The sequence below is a fragment of the Dermacentor silvarum genome, unplaced genomic scaffold, assembly GCF_013339745.2.
Source record: "Dermacentor silvarum isolate Dsil-2018 unplaced genomic scaffold, BIME_Dsil_1.4 Seq595, whole genome shotgun sequence".
Lineage (NCBI taxonomy): Eukaryota > Metazoa > Arthropoda > Arachnida > Ixodida > Ixodidae > Dermacentor > Dermacentor silvarum.
In genome coordinates this window covers 22,447-40,001 of record NW_023606487.1, presented here as the reverse complement: position 1 = coordinate 40,001, position 17,555 = coordinate 22,447, and the positions used below count along the sequence as shown (strand labels likewise).

The following is a 17,555-nucleotide window of genomic DNA, read 5'->3' as shown; positions in this document are numbered from 1 at the left end:
TCCAGGAGAACTTCGTGTACAGTGCTGTACACACATATGTACAGCACTGTTATTAATGGGGCGCGCGGTGCTACTTGATGACAGGGAGGAAAGTCCGTTTACGCACTCGGAATCGGGGCAGTCCTGCACGCGGCGGCCAACTCCGTGTGCGCCGCGTGCCGTGTGGTACCGTAATCGCGAACAGCACCGCACGCTTCTCAGCCGCGGCCCGCCTGTCGATTGCGCATTGCATCCGTCATTCCCCGAGCCTCACGCACCATGCACGCACGCGCACCGCAACTCACTCTATAAACTCGCAGCAGAATGAGAGAGGGAGGAACACAACCTGAAACAAGCGCACTTTCTCCGCTGGTTGTCTATAGCTTCATACGGTAAGAACGGACAGCATGCTATAACTGGGTGCAAGAAAAAGAAGGACGATCCCAGAATTGCAGGCACAACTCATCAATCAATTCATTCCGCGGTGCGTCGGCCGCCTGCAGTGTACACAGCACGGGGAAGACGCGCGCTGTTCTCTGACGCGGCGACGGCCGTAAAACGGCGCAGAGAGGTCGTCGCTGAGCGAGCAGACAAACAAAATGAGGGGAGTTGAAGGAAGCGAGTGTCGTCCCCTCTTTTCTCCGCGCTACTCGCGCGGCATTAACGCGCGACGTAGTCGTCGTCGACGTCGGAGAGCGCTTCGTTTTCGGCAGTTTCGTTGCGCCTTCTGCGAAGAGACAGGATTGTTACGCTCGTCATCGAAGCGCCGGTTGCAGATGCGCGCAGGACAGGTGCGCGTGACGTGTACACGCTCGCCAGGCCCCGGCTGCTTTTCGGCTGTTGTCAAAACCCATCTTCGGCCGCTTTGATTGAAGGAGGAATAACAGAGCAACAAGAACAGCCCGATCATTCACACCGCCTGACCTGGAGATGCATTTTTTTTTCTTTTCACGGTCGTCCCGACGAAAGGCGGGAGCTTTTTACGGTTGACGTGCGTTTCCATACTGGTGCTGACCGCCATTTTATTTGTTTACTATTTATACGCGTATAGTACCGTCTGACTCACCTCTCGAGAGAAAAAATACATTTGCAAAGCAGACGCGCTGAAATAGTCCACCTCGTGACCTTGAAGAGCATGTGAGTGCATGTAGCTACTAAAACATCTATGCGGAAATCAGAGTGCTATTAGCAACCAGTACGTCTTCACAGAACAGTGGAGCTAACGCACAATGAAGACACTATTGCGTAAGCGATCGTAAGTGGAAGCGAAGTATGCCAGCGCTCTATTAGATCATTTTCGACAGCACGTAGTTTTTAACGCTGTTTTGACGCAGACTTAACGCAGACGGAAAGCATGCGAGCAAGCCCATACACTATACCCTCTTTTCTGGCGCGTACTGCTGACATTTTCCGATTGCTGTTAGGCTGGAAAGGAGGGAATCTGACGTCGAACTGCCGTCGAGCGGGACACCATACCGGTTTTGGTGTGGCTAACTGGTCCTATATCCTATCAGCCTGCATCCCAAAGTTACACTCCATAAATGCTAGCGCGTGCACCTGTGTATAGACTCTTGCGCGACAGCGCAACTTAATGGTCTGCACGCACGTGAATTTGAAAAGTGCATCGCGCGCAGTAATCTGGTCACTTGACGCACTCCGTTTACAAAAGCGGCTTAACGACACTCCGGTATCATGGCGGATACGTGCGCAAGTCGTAAACGGCTGGAATATCTGCATACCACATGTATCTGTTCGAAAAATAGCGGATCTAAATAATTATCAGTACTCGAGGTTGAACATTATAGCATCCTTACTGCGCACTGTATAGATTAGTATATCCAGGGGCTATGCTTGATTCTCAGCTTTCTTTTTATTTTGTCGTCTCCTCCTTCGTTTCGTTCTTGGTGCTGGGCGCAGTCCCGAAAGTTTGAGTTTAAGAAGGACCAACTTCTTAAATGTTTCAGACAGTGTCTAATGGCACGTCCGAAAATGAAAAGAAGGGCGCTGACCAAAGTGTGTTGCCTTTTTTAGGGCAAAACGTGATACCTTCGCTGCTATACACTGCTTTAGCCAGAATAAATGCCCTATAGGGCCCTCGTACAATAATACCTTTTACTTTTTTTTCTGAGTACAGTTCTCGCAATATCCTAACACAGGATAAATAACTTTTTTAAAACTATTTCATCACACTTACTTTCAACCGTGAATTTAATCGCTCTCACGGCTAATTGTTTGTCTCTGCGCAAGAACCTTGGGAGTTCCACCGACGCTTGCTGGACGCACATCAGTTGCCATATAATCTTTTTTTTCTCCACTGCCTCACCCACTGAGGATCTCGTACAGGAAGAAGGCGGAAGAAACAGAATGACCCGTTTAATATAACCCGGGTGGCAATATCAAATCATTTATCCATTGAGCCATTTACTTTATTTCCTTTTAACAGCGCGTACTTATTTGCTTTCTGTTGAATCCGACTGATCGGATGCGCACATCCAATTACAGTCGTATAACCACGCGTACAAAATATTTTTCACGAGTGAAAGGCGTACTTATAATGCACACTATGGCACTGCGTGTGCGAGAAGGATAAATAACTCATTCCCCCCTTTTCTGTCTTCGCAGGTGACGTGTCCTCGGTGGAGATGGTGCAGGTGCTACAGACGCAGTTCGCACCGCTGGCCGAGGCGCTGTGCAAGGCCGTGTTCGACCTCACATCGCGCGGCTCGACGGCCACGCTGGACACCATATCGGCGCAGCTGGGACAGGCCTTCCCGGCCATCGAGAGGCCTGGCGCCGACGTCGTCTACAGGGCGCTCGGGGCACTCATCCGGGAGCGCAGGCTCTACCACACCGGCCTCGGATACCAGGTTGGCACTGCATATATGGATTATCCAATAACCAGAGCGAAAGACAGAACCAGATTAAGGCGCGCGGGTATACCCTGTAGCACAGTAAATAAATTTGCACCCGTAAGGGTGTTTTCTTGTCTTTATATAACTATCCCCGTTACACCCGAAGAGAGGGTAGGGTGTTTTAGCGAACTAATCAGCCATATGAAAGATGATTTTTTAGAATTGCGCCGTTTCCCCCAGTGGTTGTCTTGCCGAAATGCGCGCTATGTTTTCGTTTTATAACGATATATTTTTTTATCTATCACTACCCTAGTCTTTTTGATTTCCGCCGAAGTAATCCTGGGCCGGCATTTTGTAGCGATGCGTTATGCTTTATTCTATACTAGTCTTATCATCCACCGCTCACGGCCGGCTGGTCCCGTTGATAACGTGAGCGGACCGTTGCTCTGACCACTGACCAAGCGCGAAAAGGCATTAGCATCGGACAGGCATCGCTACAAAATACCGGCCCTGAAGTGCCTCCCGAGACGCGTATAAAAGAATGCCGCGCAGAACTTCCCCTAGATTCGAACTGCGGACCCACAGATTGCAGGTCGGAAGCTGTTACATCTCGGCCACTCCGCCGACAATTCCGCAGATAATAATACCGCGCCTAAAGAATGGGGTGGCTACTCTAGCTTCTACATGATTGGCAGACGCAACATTCTTCCTTTTATCTATAAACTAGCACCACGCGGTGAAACAATTTGAGCGAAGCTATCGGTAAGATCTGAAATATAGGAAGGAGAGAGGAAGACAAAATGGTTGTGTGCCCCCCACTTTATGACCAAGGAGCGCCACCTCCGCGACGAAATAGACACGGTGTTCTTATCGGTAGTAGACTGCTCCGCATGTACCCTGCGAATGTTTATTCCAGCCGATACTGCATGAAACCGAGGCTACACCACAAAGAACATGCGCCTGAATAACTAAGATTTGCTGACACTTGGCAACTGATCTATGAAATAACACCGAGCTGAAACAATTTAAACGAAGTCAGGGGTAAAAAGAGAAAGGCCAGTCTGGGAAATAAAAGAAATGGCTCTGTCTCTCCAGTTCACCACCGGGGACGCTATGTATATAGATGAAGTAGCAGGATGATATTCATAGCCTACTGTGACCATATGACGTGCTCGAACCACTGGGAAATAAACCGGTATTCCTAAATTCTGTAAGGTGTATGTTTCGCACAAAGCGCACTTTTAGTACCCCGAAATTTATGAAATGAAGCTCTAAGGGTGTTCTGCTGACGAATGCACCCGTTTTTGAAATTTTCAGGAAAAATAAGGGTGAAAAAAGTGTGTTTCGACATTCAATCCACCTTCGCGGGTGTAATTTTTATCAGTGTGTGTGCTGCTGGGGCAAGCATGTAAAAGAAGAGAAGGATAAGAAAATTGGGGGAAGAAAAGAATAAACAGTGCGCATAAACACTGAGTAAACTCGTAACAACTTCCGCAGCTTTAAACAACACGTTTAGAGCGGTCTTTGCAGATGTCAGACTGGAACAATGTACAAAAAGCAATTCCCCCGGCAAGAAGTGCTAGCTATAAGCGCCGGCAGCATTCCTATTGGAAATATACGCGTTCTTGATCTCCCAGCGTGACGTCACGGTTCAAAGCGCGGAGTCCTTCGGTTCTCTATATTGCCGCAGAGTCTCTGGACATCGAATTCGCAAAGCTTTTCGTTCGTAAGAGCTGTTGGCCAGTTGCCTTTGCTAATGACATATATTTCCGACATAACGATTAGCCGCATCTGTTCTTGCAAACAATTCTAGCGTAATAACTTTTTTTTTGTGAATACCTTGGTGCCAAAGTTACAGAGCCTTTTGTTCGTATGAACTGTCTGTCATCAGACAAACGAACGTGTAGCTATATGTGCTGCCTGCCGCGGTGATTACGTGGGTGCTGTCGCAGATTCCAACATAGCCACAAGTTCAACAACTGTGATCGCGTGCAGTCGCACACGAATGCGTGTCAGCTACACGAACTTTCGATGGACTTCATGACTGAAGATGTTTCTTGGAATTCCTGCGCTGCCCTGGCTACCACATAGCTCGTGCTCCATAAAAGGACACTAAATGGAAAAACTAAGTCCGGATTATAAGCGTGGATCATCCCTTTTAAATTCCATTTTCATTTATTTGACTGAAGAATGTTCATTTGGTATACCGTCTTATATTTCGCACGTAAACCACGGCGTCCTTCAGAGTGTTTTAGGTTGAGCGTGTTTACGGTCCGATCCGCTCCTAGTTGCCCTGCTAAGCCACAGCAGAGCGGCGGGCGATTTTTTCACGTTTTAGTTATGCGTCTAGCGTAGCGGAGCGGACCTTTCGTAGTTGCAGTGCCCTCTGGCCAAATTCAGCGTAGTGAAATAAAATAACAAACCGTTTTGTCACTTTTACAAAGTAAGACGAATATGCATATATATATATATATATATATATATATATATATATATATATATATATATGACTTATTTGTTCATGAAGTATCTAGGCGGGCGCTTGTAATGCGCGACCGGTCCATTTTATCGAGTGGAAAATGAAGCGTCGACTTGGTGAACGCCACGTGTTAGCCAGCGGGTTGCATTTCGAATCAAATCCAATCCTTTCTGACGCCAATGCGCTGGCGACGTTTTTGTGAGCTGTGCTGTTCACTTTATTTCCTTACAGAACCAGTTCGAGGTGTATTTCACTATTTATTCGTGCTCGCACGACTATAGTGCCTCGATGCAAGTTGCCTCGATGCGCGCGCGAGAGAGGGCGCGTGCATCGACCACCCTCGCTAGCGAAAGACGACAGCAACGCTCCGTTCTCAGGAGCTTGTAAGCGGAGCGTGTTTCTCGCTCCGCTAGCCCGCTTGCGGCTAAGCAGAGGGCGCATGCGCATTCGTGCTTCCGCTCCGCTCAGCAGCTAAGCGGAGCGTAAAAACGCCAAATCGATTTCACCGTGCTGTAGGGCATTTCGGCCGTTATCGTTCAGTAATTCCCAATTGTTCAGTGTTTGGCTGCAACACGTAACTATAGCATGGAGCAAATACTGTCAAAATCCGTGATATCAACAAGAAATTAAACATTTCGTTGTTTAATTCTTTTCTGGCTAGCTTCCTGCATACAGTAAGATTGGCCTGCTATTCCGGAACTGTACATGCATACGTCACTATAGCTTAACTTTGCCTCTACAGTGTCCCTCTAAGAAAGCAAAACATAATAAAAGTGCGGCATCTAATTCCGAAACGACGATCCCTTCTCTCTCCGCACGCACCAGGTCGCGGCCCCGGACACCTTCCTGCAGACCTCCCCGTCCCCGGTGCCCACCGAGCGGCCCATGCTGCTGACCAACGAAGAGGCCATCTCGCGGCTCCACGGAAGCCCAGCGCACACCACGGACGAGTCGGCGGCCGACGGAAGCACCCTGGAGCGGAGCGCCTCCATGCGCCTGCTGCGGACCCGCGCCGGCGCCTCCGACGAAGGACTCGCGGCGCCCGGGAGTCGCTTGAGCCGCAGCAGCTCGGTGCGCCTCTGCCGCTCGTCGCCCGCGCACGACGGACTCGTGTCCGCGTCCGTGACGCAGTCCGCGGGAACTGGCGGCAAGCGGCACCAGGACACCGGCGCTAAACGTGCGTCCTTCTCTCGTTGTTCCTGTGGTTATTGGGGGGAAGATGAAGAAATAAGTGCAGTGCCGTAACTGTCTCGCACATGCAGTGCACACAGTATAAGCACGTTCAGTGTAAACCGATCCGTACACTGAGCTGAATGCCGAGTCAGGCGATGAGCGGAGTTTCTTCCTTCGAATCGCTTTTGGGGCATTGGTGTCGTGGCGCGCGGGCGCGTAATCACGCGGTATTTTTTTATTATTATTATTATTCGCGCGCTAAGAGTAATGCGCGGAAAATTAGCGTAGCTTGCACTGTAGGCGCAATGCTAAAGAGACAGCGGAGCTGATGGGCACCTAGCTAGTACTGGCTTTAATTATGGGGTTTTACGTGCCAAAACCACGATGTGGTTATGAGGCACGCCTGTAGTGGAGGACTCCGGAATAATTTGGACCACCTGGGGTTCTTTAACGTGCACCTAAATCTATAAGTACATGGCTGTTTTTCGCATTTCGCCCCCTATCGAAATACGGCCGCCGTGGCCGGGATTTGATCCTGCGATCTCGCGCTTAGCAACCCAACACCATATATCCATTAAGCAACCACGGCGGGTGCGGAGCGAATTCCGATTATGCCCATCTTTGCAACCTGAGCCTGGAGCGTTTTTTTTTTTTTTGTAAGGATTCTTTCCTCCGATTTTATTCATTTCAATTACCCTGCAGTCCCTCCAAGTGCCGATCGTCGATCCCGGCCCGGTATCGGTTCGCACGAATTCGAACTCCCACAATCGCCTGAATCGGCTATTCAGGCACATTGAATGAATAGAGTCAGAGGAAAAAGTCCCGTGGGACCGAATTCGCGAATCGGTTTAGTAACACATTTAAGTCGGCCTGCAGTGCTTATACGCGCGAAATATCCAGCCTGGGCCATGGTATAGCAAGAACTGTTTGTCATTGGCTCGGCGCCTTCGCTAATAATTTTGCTACTATCGCAATTAACCCTCGATTAGTGACGCCTTATACAGAATTTTAGAGAAATAGAAATAAGACGCTTCCTATACGTTTACCAGGACTTGCAACGTCTGTGATCTTGTAGCGTTTAAGGAATCTCAATAAACGCTGACATTAAGAAATACAGGCGCAACCAAATATTACGCGCGCTTATTTGCAAACTTTTTCAATGACATTCCAAAGAACCACTCGAGCCGTTATATCTGGGTTTATACTCGGTGAACAAGGGGGAGGGGGGGGGGGGGGGTGGAGGTTCGGCCGGCGCTCCCTGTCACGCTGCGCGCAGCTCGGCGCCCAGTGGCGAAGCGCCGAAGACATGCAGCGTCCCGCGGCGCCTGCTCCTCGTTATGGCGTTCTCGGCGAAGCGCGCGTATCTCACCCGTGGTATATACACTGCGGCCGGACGGTGATCGCAGATACAGGCGCGTTGACAAAAGCCCCAGTCCCCCTCCGCAACCGACAATTATCATCGGGACGCGCGCGTTCCCACCGCCTCCGCCCCGCCGCGGCGTGACCGAATTCGCACGCGCGTTGCATGCATGCGCGCGCGTCTTGAGAACCGGACCAATCTTGTCGTGCGGAGCGTCCGTTCGGTGACGCGTGCAGCCGCCGTGCATGCACGCGTACACCTGCTTGTCGGAGCCGGAGTGGTGACAAGCCTATTGGTCGCGGTCTTAGCCTATAAGCCAGCCTCCGCAAACAGCGGCGGTCGGACCCGATTCTTTGCTGCAAAGGTGGGTTATGCAAATGAGGCCGACAACGCGCGGTTCAATTTGCCGAGCGAATGGTCACTGCTTGCTTTACCGGTCGTTCGCCGAGTCGTTTGACAAGCTGTTTCGAAATGGCGAGCAGCGTTCCTGCCTAACGGAGTCATGTTTCACGCTCGTTTAATGAGCTTGCTTCCCCCATTTTCTTGTTTCTTTTTTTTTTCCTGCATAAGGCCCGATAACGGCCGTCGAGGAAGATTTGCAAGCACCGTTGTGTTTCTGTCGAGCTCGCTATGCAATTGAGAGAGAGAGAGAGAAAATGATAAATGAAAGGCAGGGAGGCTAACCAGGACTGAGCCCGGTTGGCTACCCTACACTGGGGGAAGGAAAAACGGGAGGGAAAGATTAGGAGAACAAGAGAAAGTCCACTGTGGACATCGCCGACGTGGTAACTATTTTTTGCTCTATCACTGACGGTCACTCACTCCGGATCACAGGCGGTTTCAAAAATCGCAGCAGCGCTTCTGTGGCCTTTTGTAGCTGTTATATTCGAGGCCATGGTCCCAAGATCTTGTTCAAGGTGAATGTTTTTTTTTTATCCAGCTGATTTAGAGTTGTGCACAGGTCATGTCTTTCGTTTTCAAATGATGGGCAGTAGCACAGTAATTGTGTGTACCATTTAGCAACGCGAGCTTGACTGACCACAATATCGCTGAGTACTATTGCGTACAGAAACACCGAGGGTGGAGGGTGGCGAACAGGGCGACGGGAACGTATCAGATTATATATATATATATATATATATATATATATATATATATATATATATATATATATATACTCACTTGAAAAGGTGGTTGGAGGCCTATGTGGGCAAGGGGTAGGGTTAAGTATGGCTTGTTTTGGAGGACATGCGTGCGAAGCTCCATAGTACATTAAGTGACTCTTTGAATGAGCATTGGAATGTAGCTGGATTCTTTCAACGAAGGATGTCAGCGTATCGGGCAAATACAAGAGTACACATTAGGCGATTTGAGAGAAATGCGATGAATCTGCTTGTGCGCTTAGTGGCATTAGCTTGAATGTGCCGCTTCTTTTGCAGTCTCCTGCAGCACTGCAGCAGGAAAGTTACACTGCCCGCTAGAAAATACATGCAAGTTAGTTTCCCCCGGCCGACGGATAGAGGACGCCTCGTCACGTCACGGCTACTTTGGGCGGCATAGTGAGCTTTTGCGTAGAAGTTTTGTGACAAGAAATAGAATAAATAAACGCTATAAATTGACTCCGATATAATCATTGGTAGGTGTCTGTTCTTACCGTCTGTCCTCGCGTATACGCGCACGTATTATTGAAAGTAATAAAGCAGCGTTAGAACGGCTGGTATCTGAAAACAGGTGCCGGCCAATCCTGACAGACACATATTAGGTAATGCGGCCGCATCTCCCATCTGAAAGAAGATGTTAACGACCAAGAAAGAACAGAAAGAAGAAGAATACAGCACTACAGGATGTTCGTTGCCATCGAGGTAGTTTGACGTCGGTGAAGGAGGAGATCTTTAGAGTTGGAGAAAGGAAAGGGTGGTAATGTACAGTGATGTAACCGTCTCTCAGCGAGGACACCTCAACTGCAGTGCACCGGGGAAGGGGCGGTAAAAGGGGGGTGGGGGAGGGAGCTTGGGAGAGCTTAGCTAGAGTGGCTGGTTGAAGTGGCAGTCGTCAACAAAGTTGAGCAAGACGCGGAGAACCTTGCGCTTGATTTTGGAGCTTAAGGGGTGCAGATTCGCCTCTGACCGCTATTACCAGCGTTGATGGGGCGAAGGTGTGATGGACTGTATAGACTCACGCGGTTTGGCCAGGAGCAAGCGCTCAATGTGTTACCTATTACAACCTCAATTGCGCCTCAATAGATGAATGGGGGCAAAAAAGCTCAAGGAGACGCCAGACAGTTGTCGTTACAGATGTAGAAGCAGAAGTTCGATGTGCACTCCACAGTTGCCTGCGGCCTCCGCGTCTGTTAACACAAGTGCCACGAGAAATGCCGTCGACAATCCCGATCGAGGCATCATTTCGATTGCGCTATATACCGTGCATCAGTTACGGAGCACCATCTCGCTTGTCCAAAAGGTTGAACGAGTGGTTCATTTGAAGAAAGAGCATTTGAAGAAAGAGCAGAAAGAGTCCATTCGCTCCAAAGCTCCAGTCGCGTTATTTACGATCTCTCTCGGCTTGACGACTGCGTGCGCCGCAGTATTTCTCGTCACGCGAAGAAGGGAGGTCGCTAATCGCAACTTATAATGCCCGAGCAAAAGCTGGGTTACGCAAATAACAGACACGAATCAGGTCCCGTTCCTTTTGTGTGTGTGTTTGTCCCAAGTTCGTGTCTGGAAGACGAGACTTCCAAATCGCTCCTTCCTTTGCGGGACGAGATGCGTGCGCAGTGGTGCCTCTGTAGCGGTCGTGCATGTTTGTATGCGGTGTGTGCTCAAAGTATTAAGTCCTTCGACAGTCGTGTGCGCTTGGATCGCTCGACCGCGCGCGCAGAGGCAAACGAGTCGCGGCGGCCCGGTCCTGACGTCTCGTCTGCAGGCATACCCGATGTCATGACCAGAGCAAGTATACGCAAAATTCTGTTAAGCCCCCCAGGCTCCCCGACAATCCAACGTTATTCTATGCAATACGGCCGGTCGCAAGCTCGCGGAATTTTTGAAGCTCGTGTTCACAAGCAAAGAGAAAACTTTTATTTAAGGAGATGGGTGATTCGGTCTTCCGCGGGTATACGGTCCTCAGTCCAGGACTCCAGTGACACGTTGAATATAGATATAGATATAGATATAGTTGTAGAACACTTTTAACATATAGATTTCATACTGCAGTCCTTTCGGGGCATAGGTGGTGCTTTTATTATTTTAGTTCTTATTGTTATTGCCATTTTATTTATTTATTATTTTTGGGTGCATATCTGCAGCTGGTAGGCAGGTACCCCACAGTTCTCGGAATGTTTACGTTCTCTTAGTTCCTCATCTGTGAAAAGTTCCATTCCGTCGCTGCAGCAGCCCTTTCTGTTTACGTTACAATCTTCACCACGGACAATAGCTCATCTCGCTTCCGCCGCGAAATTAAAGGGAAGTTGACTTGGCTCGAGAATAAGTGCTGTAATTCAATCGAAGCTAGACAATTGCAGAGGCTGAAACGAAATCTTCCGAACAGCATAGCGTAAGCTTGTTGTTGCGGTCTGCAAAGGGGCATTTCCAAAGGGTTATTATTCTCAAAGCAGTGAAGCGGCGGCATGAAAAAAAAAAAAAAAAAAAAAAAAGAAATTATCGATTGTCTTGCCCTTATTACAGAAAAAAAATATCACGAAGACGAGGGTCTTGTTTGTGCAGGCGGAAGTTCAGGGAGGGGCTACGGCATCGTTAATTTAGTCAAGCGAACTTCGAGCATTGGTGTATTGCGAAATTCACTATTGGAAGCTATATAAGAGGTTCGATACTCAGGAGAAGCAGTAAGTATACAAGGTCAGACAGCGCTAGCTTAACTGCGCTCCTCCGGAATCTTGCCGCAGTGGTGTGCATGTTGATGATGCTATACAGCACGAAGGACAGTATACCGCAAGGAGACGCCTTAACCGCAAAGCCAACAGTCTCGTTCAAAAACAAACCTTTGTGGCCAGACACACAAAATAACCGAACAGACTGCAAATGAGCTGGGAATAAAGGATGGAATAGCCGTAATACTGGGGGGATTCTTCACTAGACGCGGAAAAGAAAGAGCACAGTGGTAAAGACTCTGTAACAATAGCAGCAACCGGAGTTGAAATACTAACTTTTCGCAGGGCGAGATGTACTGCTATAAACTTCAAGAAAAAAAAAGAAAACAGTTGCATACGAAATACCTGTAGTTGACGTCTACGTAATGCGAAGCATTCATGATTTGTAGAGAACGGTTGTATGAATAATGTAACTGCTGTGTAGCGAGCCGTTATGTAGAGATTATACGCTGTAGTGTTCAAAATAAGTAAGAATGTTTCTAATGCCAAAGTATAAAGTTGAAAGCAAACTAAAACTCAATGACATATACCCAGTCGCCCCAACGCAGATACCCAGCGGTACGTACCCAGTCACTCCTTTGGCATACGATTTTAGACAGCACTATCACCGGGATTGGCCCACCAAAACGGTGAGATACGCCGCCCTCCCACCAGCAAAAAAGTGGCTGCACTCGGAGAAGAATACTTCTCATTAAAATTTGCGCAGGTCCAATGCCTGTGTCGGAACCGCGAGAACGCGAAGCTTTCGGAGCGTTTACGCGAACGTTGTTGCCCGACGCTGATGCCTGACGTTGTTTTCTGCGTAGCGCTGATGTTCTCTATCGGCTCAGTTCCGCTTCTTCGATTGTTAGGAAGTCTGCTAATAGGCATCTCTGGTGACCTCGTCTCGCCACAATTCGGATTTATACCACTAGATGGCCCGTAATCGCTTTCATGTGAGCGTGTTACTTGGCGGGATTGATACGTTGATGCTTGAGTGTATTGTGTTTGGCTTAGCGTTTTGGGCGCGATGTATGCGTTGTGTGCGCTGTGCTTGAGAGACGCCAGACTTCCATGTGAGCACGTTGCTTGGCGTGGTTGATGCGTTCATGCTTCAGTGTCTTTTTATGCGCGGTGCTCGAGAGTCGCCAGGCATCCGACAAGCAAACCCGGTAGAGTATCTGGTGAAAGGTTCTCTTTAAAAATAAGCACACGAGCGCCCATATATATATATATATATATATATATATATAGTGTGTGTGTATTTATGTGCTTGTGTCCTTGTCACTGTCACTGTTGAATATGTAACCCTTCAACCCTCCCCCCCCCCCCCCCTTTTTTTTTTTCTCCGCAGAAATCCTGGGCGCGCTAATGATTCCTGAGGTCCGAAATTCGACTGAACATTTCGTTTTCGCACGCAGGCGACGGCAAGTCGTCCATGTTCAGCCGCTGGTTCCGGCGCAGCCGATCCGAGAAGCGTACCTCAGGCGAGTGCAAGAAGCAGCTGTCCAGCTTCTCGGCGCAGTTCCCACCGCTCGAGTGGAGCGACCCGGACTACGCGCGATTCCACTCGCGCGCCACGCAGACCAGCGCCGCCGTCGTCCCTCAGCAGCCGGACACGCACCCATACGCTGCCCTGCTCAAGGTAAGCGCTACACGTGTGCTTTTGCCGCAGCATATATAGACCAAGAGCTGGTGGCGTCTAGGTCGACGCGCTTGACCCCTTCAGCAGCGGAGCTAACATTTCACCGCGTGGTCTTATCTTCGCGACAAGCCCACTCGGCCAAGTTGCTCCGAGCTAGGCTCAACAGCAGGCTCTTGTTCAATTATACTTCTTTCTCTCGTAGAGGGTATATGCGATGTGTCGCAAGCATAGACTCCGAAACGCCGCCATTAGTACAACGACGTGCTCCTGGATGCAGGGCAGGTAGCGATCGTTCGGAGCTCTTGCGCACGTACTCCATACCATCGCGCCTCACTCGCTCCCCTCTCTTAAAGTTGAGCGCGCCCGCTGGCCCGTTCTTTGCCTAGGGGTCGGGCAGTCTCTTTTTAGCAGCTGCGATGGAATTAAGTCTCATCGCAGCTGCTACCCTCGTAGTGGTGTTGCAAAACAGTGCCACATGGAACTCGCAGGGCAAGACGTTGATGGCGAGGAAGGGGTTCTGGCCTCGCCCGTTCCGCTCCATCTGCACCTGCCTTGACAACGTGACTGTAAGAAGGTGTAAAGCGCGAAGTGGCAACAGCAGGACAAGAGACAGGAACGAGAGCGCGGCCCTGTCTCTTGTCCTGTAGTGACCGCTTCGCGCTATACCCTCTTGTAACGTAATGGAATACCAACTATAGCCCAATCTGCCGACCCTTTTAAATGTGTTTATACGTCGTGAATAGCACGGTTGGAGACTGCGTAGTCTTGCGAAAAATGTTTCTCGCCCGTCTACGTGCGGTGTAATTGCTGTAGTTTACCCTGTAAATGTCGAATATATGAGGTAGCCTGCGATATTTCGCCTAGAAAGCCGCGGATACTCGTGCCGGATGGCATTTGCGCCGTTTGTGTTACCGTGCTCGTTTTTCTATATTCTCACCGCGGCTTCGTGAACCGTTCAACTTTTTTGGCATCCGAAATATAGCTGAATACTGTGCAGCTTGTGACGGGCCAGTCATTGGAAGTGGTGCGCCACCGCTTCCCCTCTCCGCCTTCTCCGTACTTTCCAGTGCAATTTCACCTGCACACATTTTTCATTCGCAACGGCAAGGACAACTGACTTAAATGTTTGATGGACCTTGGTTGCTTAGTGGGGATCGTATTTTCACGCGACAGGATCGAAAACTTTCGACGAATAGGTAATGTCCCTTACAAAATTTCGTTAATTTTCTGCGTCTCAGAAATTCAGTGACCTTTTGCATCAGACTCATCGCAGTTTCTTATTTGATGAATCTTACTGTTTAGTTCTCGATTACTTTATTTGCGTTTCTTGCCTCCGTGATCTTCGTGAATTTCTAAAGAGGGAATGTCTTTTGAATTCTCGAAGAGTTTACCTCGACACCCACCAGTGGGAGGGGGCTTTCCTGGGATCGCGTGCTGAGTTTCATGGGGTGTCATTGATGCCATAGGTGGAGTGCAGGAGCATCAATGATACTAGCGTATTCTGTTTATGAAAATCATCACACGACCTCAGAAACCAGCCCGCTCAGACACTCGTAGTGCATGGCTTTTTGAAACGTATTAGCACTTTAGATATATCACCCACTATACACAAAGGAGTCTATGCTACATTCAGTGTAATACACGTTCGCGCAACAGTGAGAGTCGATACCAAGAAAGCGTTCGACAATGGCCAGCGCAACGCCATCCTACAGAATCTAACGGAGACAAACATCAATGACCATACAAATGTTTTAAGATAGCACGAATACACTTACTGATAGAACTATCTTCATCCTGGGTCCGGACGGCCAACCATGCGGACGAACCAGACGTTTCCCATACACACAGGAACCGTGAGTAGATACTCACACCGAGACTCTTTCATTTGGCCATGAAAAAAAAAATCTTTCTCACAAACTTAACCAAATGCAAAACTTTCGCCATGCAATCTGCGCGAATGGTATCACTATCTGGTTTGGAGCAGAAGTTGACCTGGTGCACAGATTTAAGCCAACGCTGCTCTCCGGAGAAGTCAGAGCGCGACGTAGTCCTTAAATACGCACCGTTGCCGACCTCTGCAGGAATTTTATAAAAATCTACCTGGACGGTCTTTCACACCGCACTAACATTTTGTGCCTTTATGGCCGACACGACAGAAACAGCGCGAAATATATGAATTGCATTGTCCAGCGAATATATCAGGCCCGACACATGATGAAAAGAAATTCAAATCCCGAATCTGGCCTTAAGGAACATAAACTAGTCAGAGTCGTGGGTGCAGTCGTTTGCTGAACGATTATACGTCAACATTTTGTTTTTTTATCAACAAAAGTATAGCAAAAACATAAACGTTTCATTTTTTTTTTCACATGAACGATTGTCTAAGCGTACCCTTACCCCTGTTTCAAAAATCACAACAAAACAACCTGAAAGCCGTGGTTCGAAGGTGCCAGTGAGTAGAACTCGGAGTTACACCGTATGCCAAGAACGCTCCCTCACAAGATGAGCGCAATGCACAACATGCTAAAGTAAATTAAAAACATGCACATACGGAAGCTCACTATCGACTAACAACGTCTACCCAAGGTCGCGCTACCCTGCGAAACCTGAGATATGAAACTTGACATCTACCTTATATGAGACCCCGTCCCATCACCCTGTGACACTATCCCAAATATCAAGGTCCTACCCATCCGAGAAAAGAAAGAAACAAAGAAAAGAATAAAAGAAAAAAAAAACAATAGTGTGGACTATCACCAAGGGAGATGACAAGTCAGCGTTGATCATCTATAGCGACACCTGGCCACCCACGGCGCCTATATACTACGCTGGCCTGTACTAAGCTGCCGTTGTTGATAGATCGGAGAGGACTGCTGTATCAGTCGTGGGACGAACAAACCAGTCACAAAACTCGCAGTCACAAAGCAGTATACCATTATGTGCAGACACTCTAATTCAGGCCATTACATAAGCCATTTACCTGTCACACACAAAACTGACTTAATCGCAAGACGCTCATACAGTCAGGGAGCGTTACTAGATCATAATCACACTACACTCACCAAACATGTGCACAAACACCCTAGTTTAGCGGTTCTTCTGGGGTGGATCTGAGGTCACATAGCGACTAAGGCCAATGACCGGGTTAATGCCTTTACTCGCTATGCCGTGACACCTAGCGACCCAGTGAAGTGGCCAGAGACCTAGTGTTACAAAGCCGAACATCAAAAACAGTGACACACACAAACGAACGCAAACACTAGACAGGGCACAGTACTTACTTATCCGTCAGGCACAAACACTGGCACTACACAACGACGCTATACAACGCTACATTTCGAACGGATTGGGAAAACCGGCGTGTCATGTTTGTGCACCCCAAACGCACTGCATACTTACACGGAATCCCCCAGAGCACTCTCGCTATCTCTCTTCCCTCCACTTTATATTGTTACGGTGAGGAAAACAGACAATGTCGACGACGGAGAAGAGGACGAAGTGGCAACAGCCTGTCTGTATTCTCAACTGCTGTCTATCTCCTGTAAATACATTTTGTAAATAGTTTATACCCGTGACATTTTGGTGGAGGTGCGGGGTATGGTGGTAAGGCGAGAAAAGGCGGCGGCCTGAGAGTCTCCCCATGAAAACAGCACACATTTCTTCAGAAGATCTGTCAGAGGGCGAGCTATGGTGGCAAAATCTTTAACAAAGCGACGGAAGTAAGAGCAAAGGCCCACGAAACTGCGGACATCTTTTTCGGACTGTGGGACAGGAAAATCTTTCACGGCGCGAATTTTCTCCGGGTCCGGTTTGATGCCAGACGCATTGACGACATGTCCAAGGACTGTAATTTCACGGTGGCCGAAGTTACATTTCTTCGAGTTGAGCTGCAGACCGGCCTTGCGAAAAAGAGCAAGTACAGCTGAAAGGCGCTCAAGGTGTGTGCTGAATGTGGGCGAGAACACAATAACATCATCTAGGTAGTAGAGGCAAGTCGACCACTTGAATCCTTGGAGTAATTAGTCCACCATACGCTCAAAGGTAGCCGGAGCGTTGCAGAGCCCAAAAGGCATAACTTTGAAGTGGTAAAGACCATCAGGCGTTATACAGACCGTCTTTTCACGATCGAGATCATCCATCCACAGCGATTTCTAATATCCGGACCGTAGGTCGATGGATGAAAAATACTGTTCCGATCTAACATC

The 17,555-nt window shown here is 48.7% G+C and overlaps 1 protein-coding gene across 1 annotated transcript; it reads left to right on the top strand.

The window, feature by feature from the left end:
- Positions 1-2,573: 2,573 nt before the first annotated feature.
- Positions 2,574-13,350, top strand: LOC119435281 (storkhead-box protein 1-like; the record flags this gene model as incomplete). The annotated part of the gene is made up of 3 exons (XM_037702194.2): positions 2,574-2,846; positions 6,136-6,487; positions 13,127-13,350. Coding segments are annotated over exons 1-3 (801 nt in total), but the record flags the coding sequence as incomplete, so codon positions are not given.
- Positions 13,351-17,555: the final 4,205 nt, after the last annotated feature.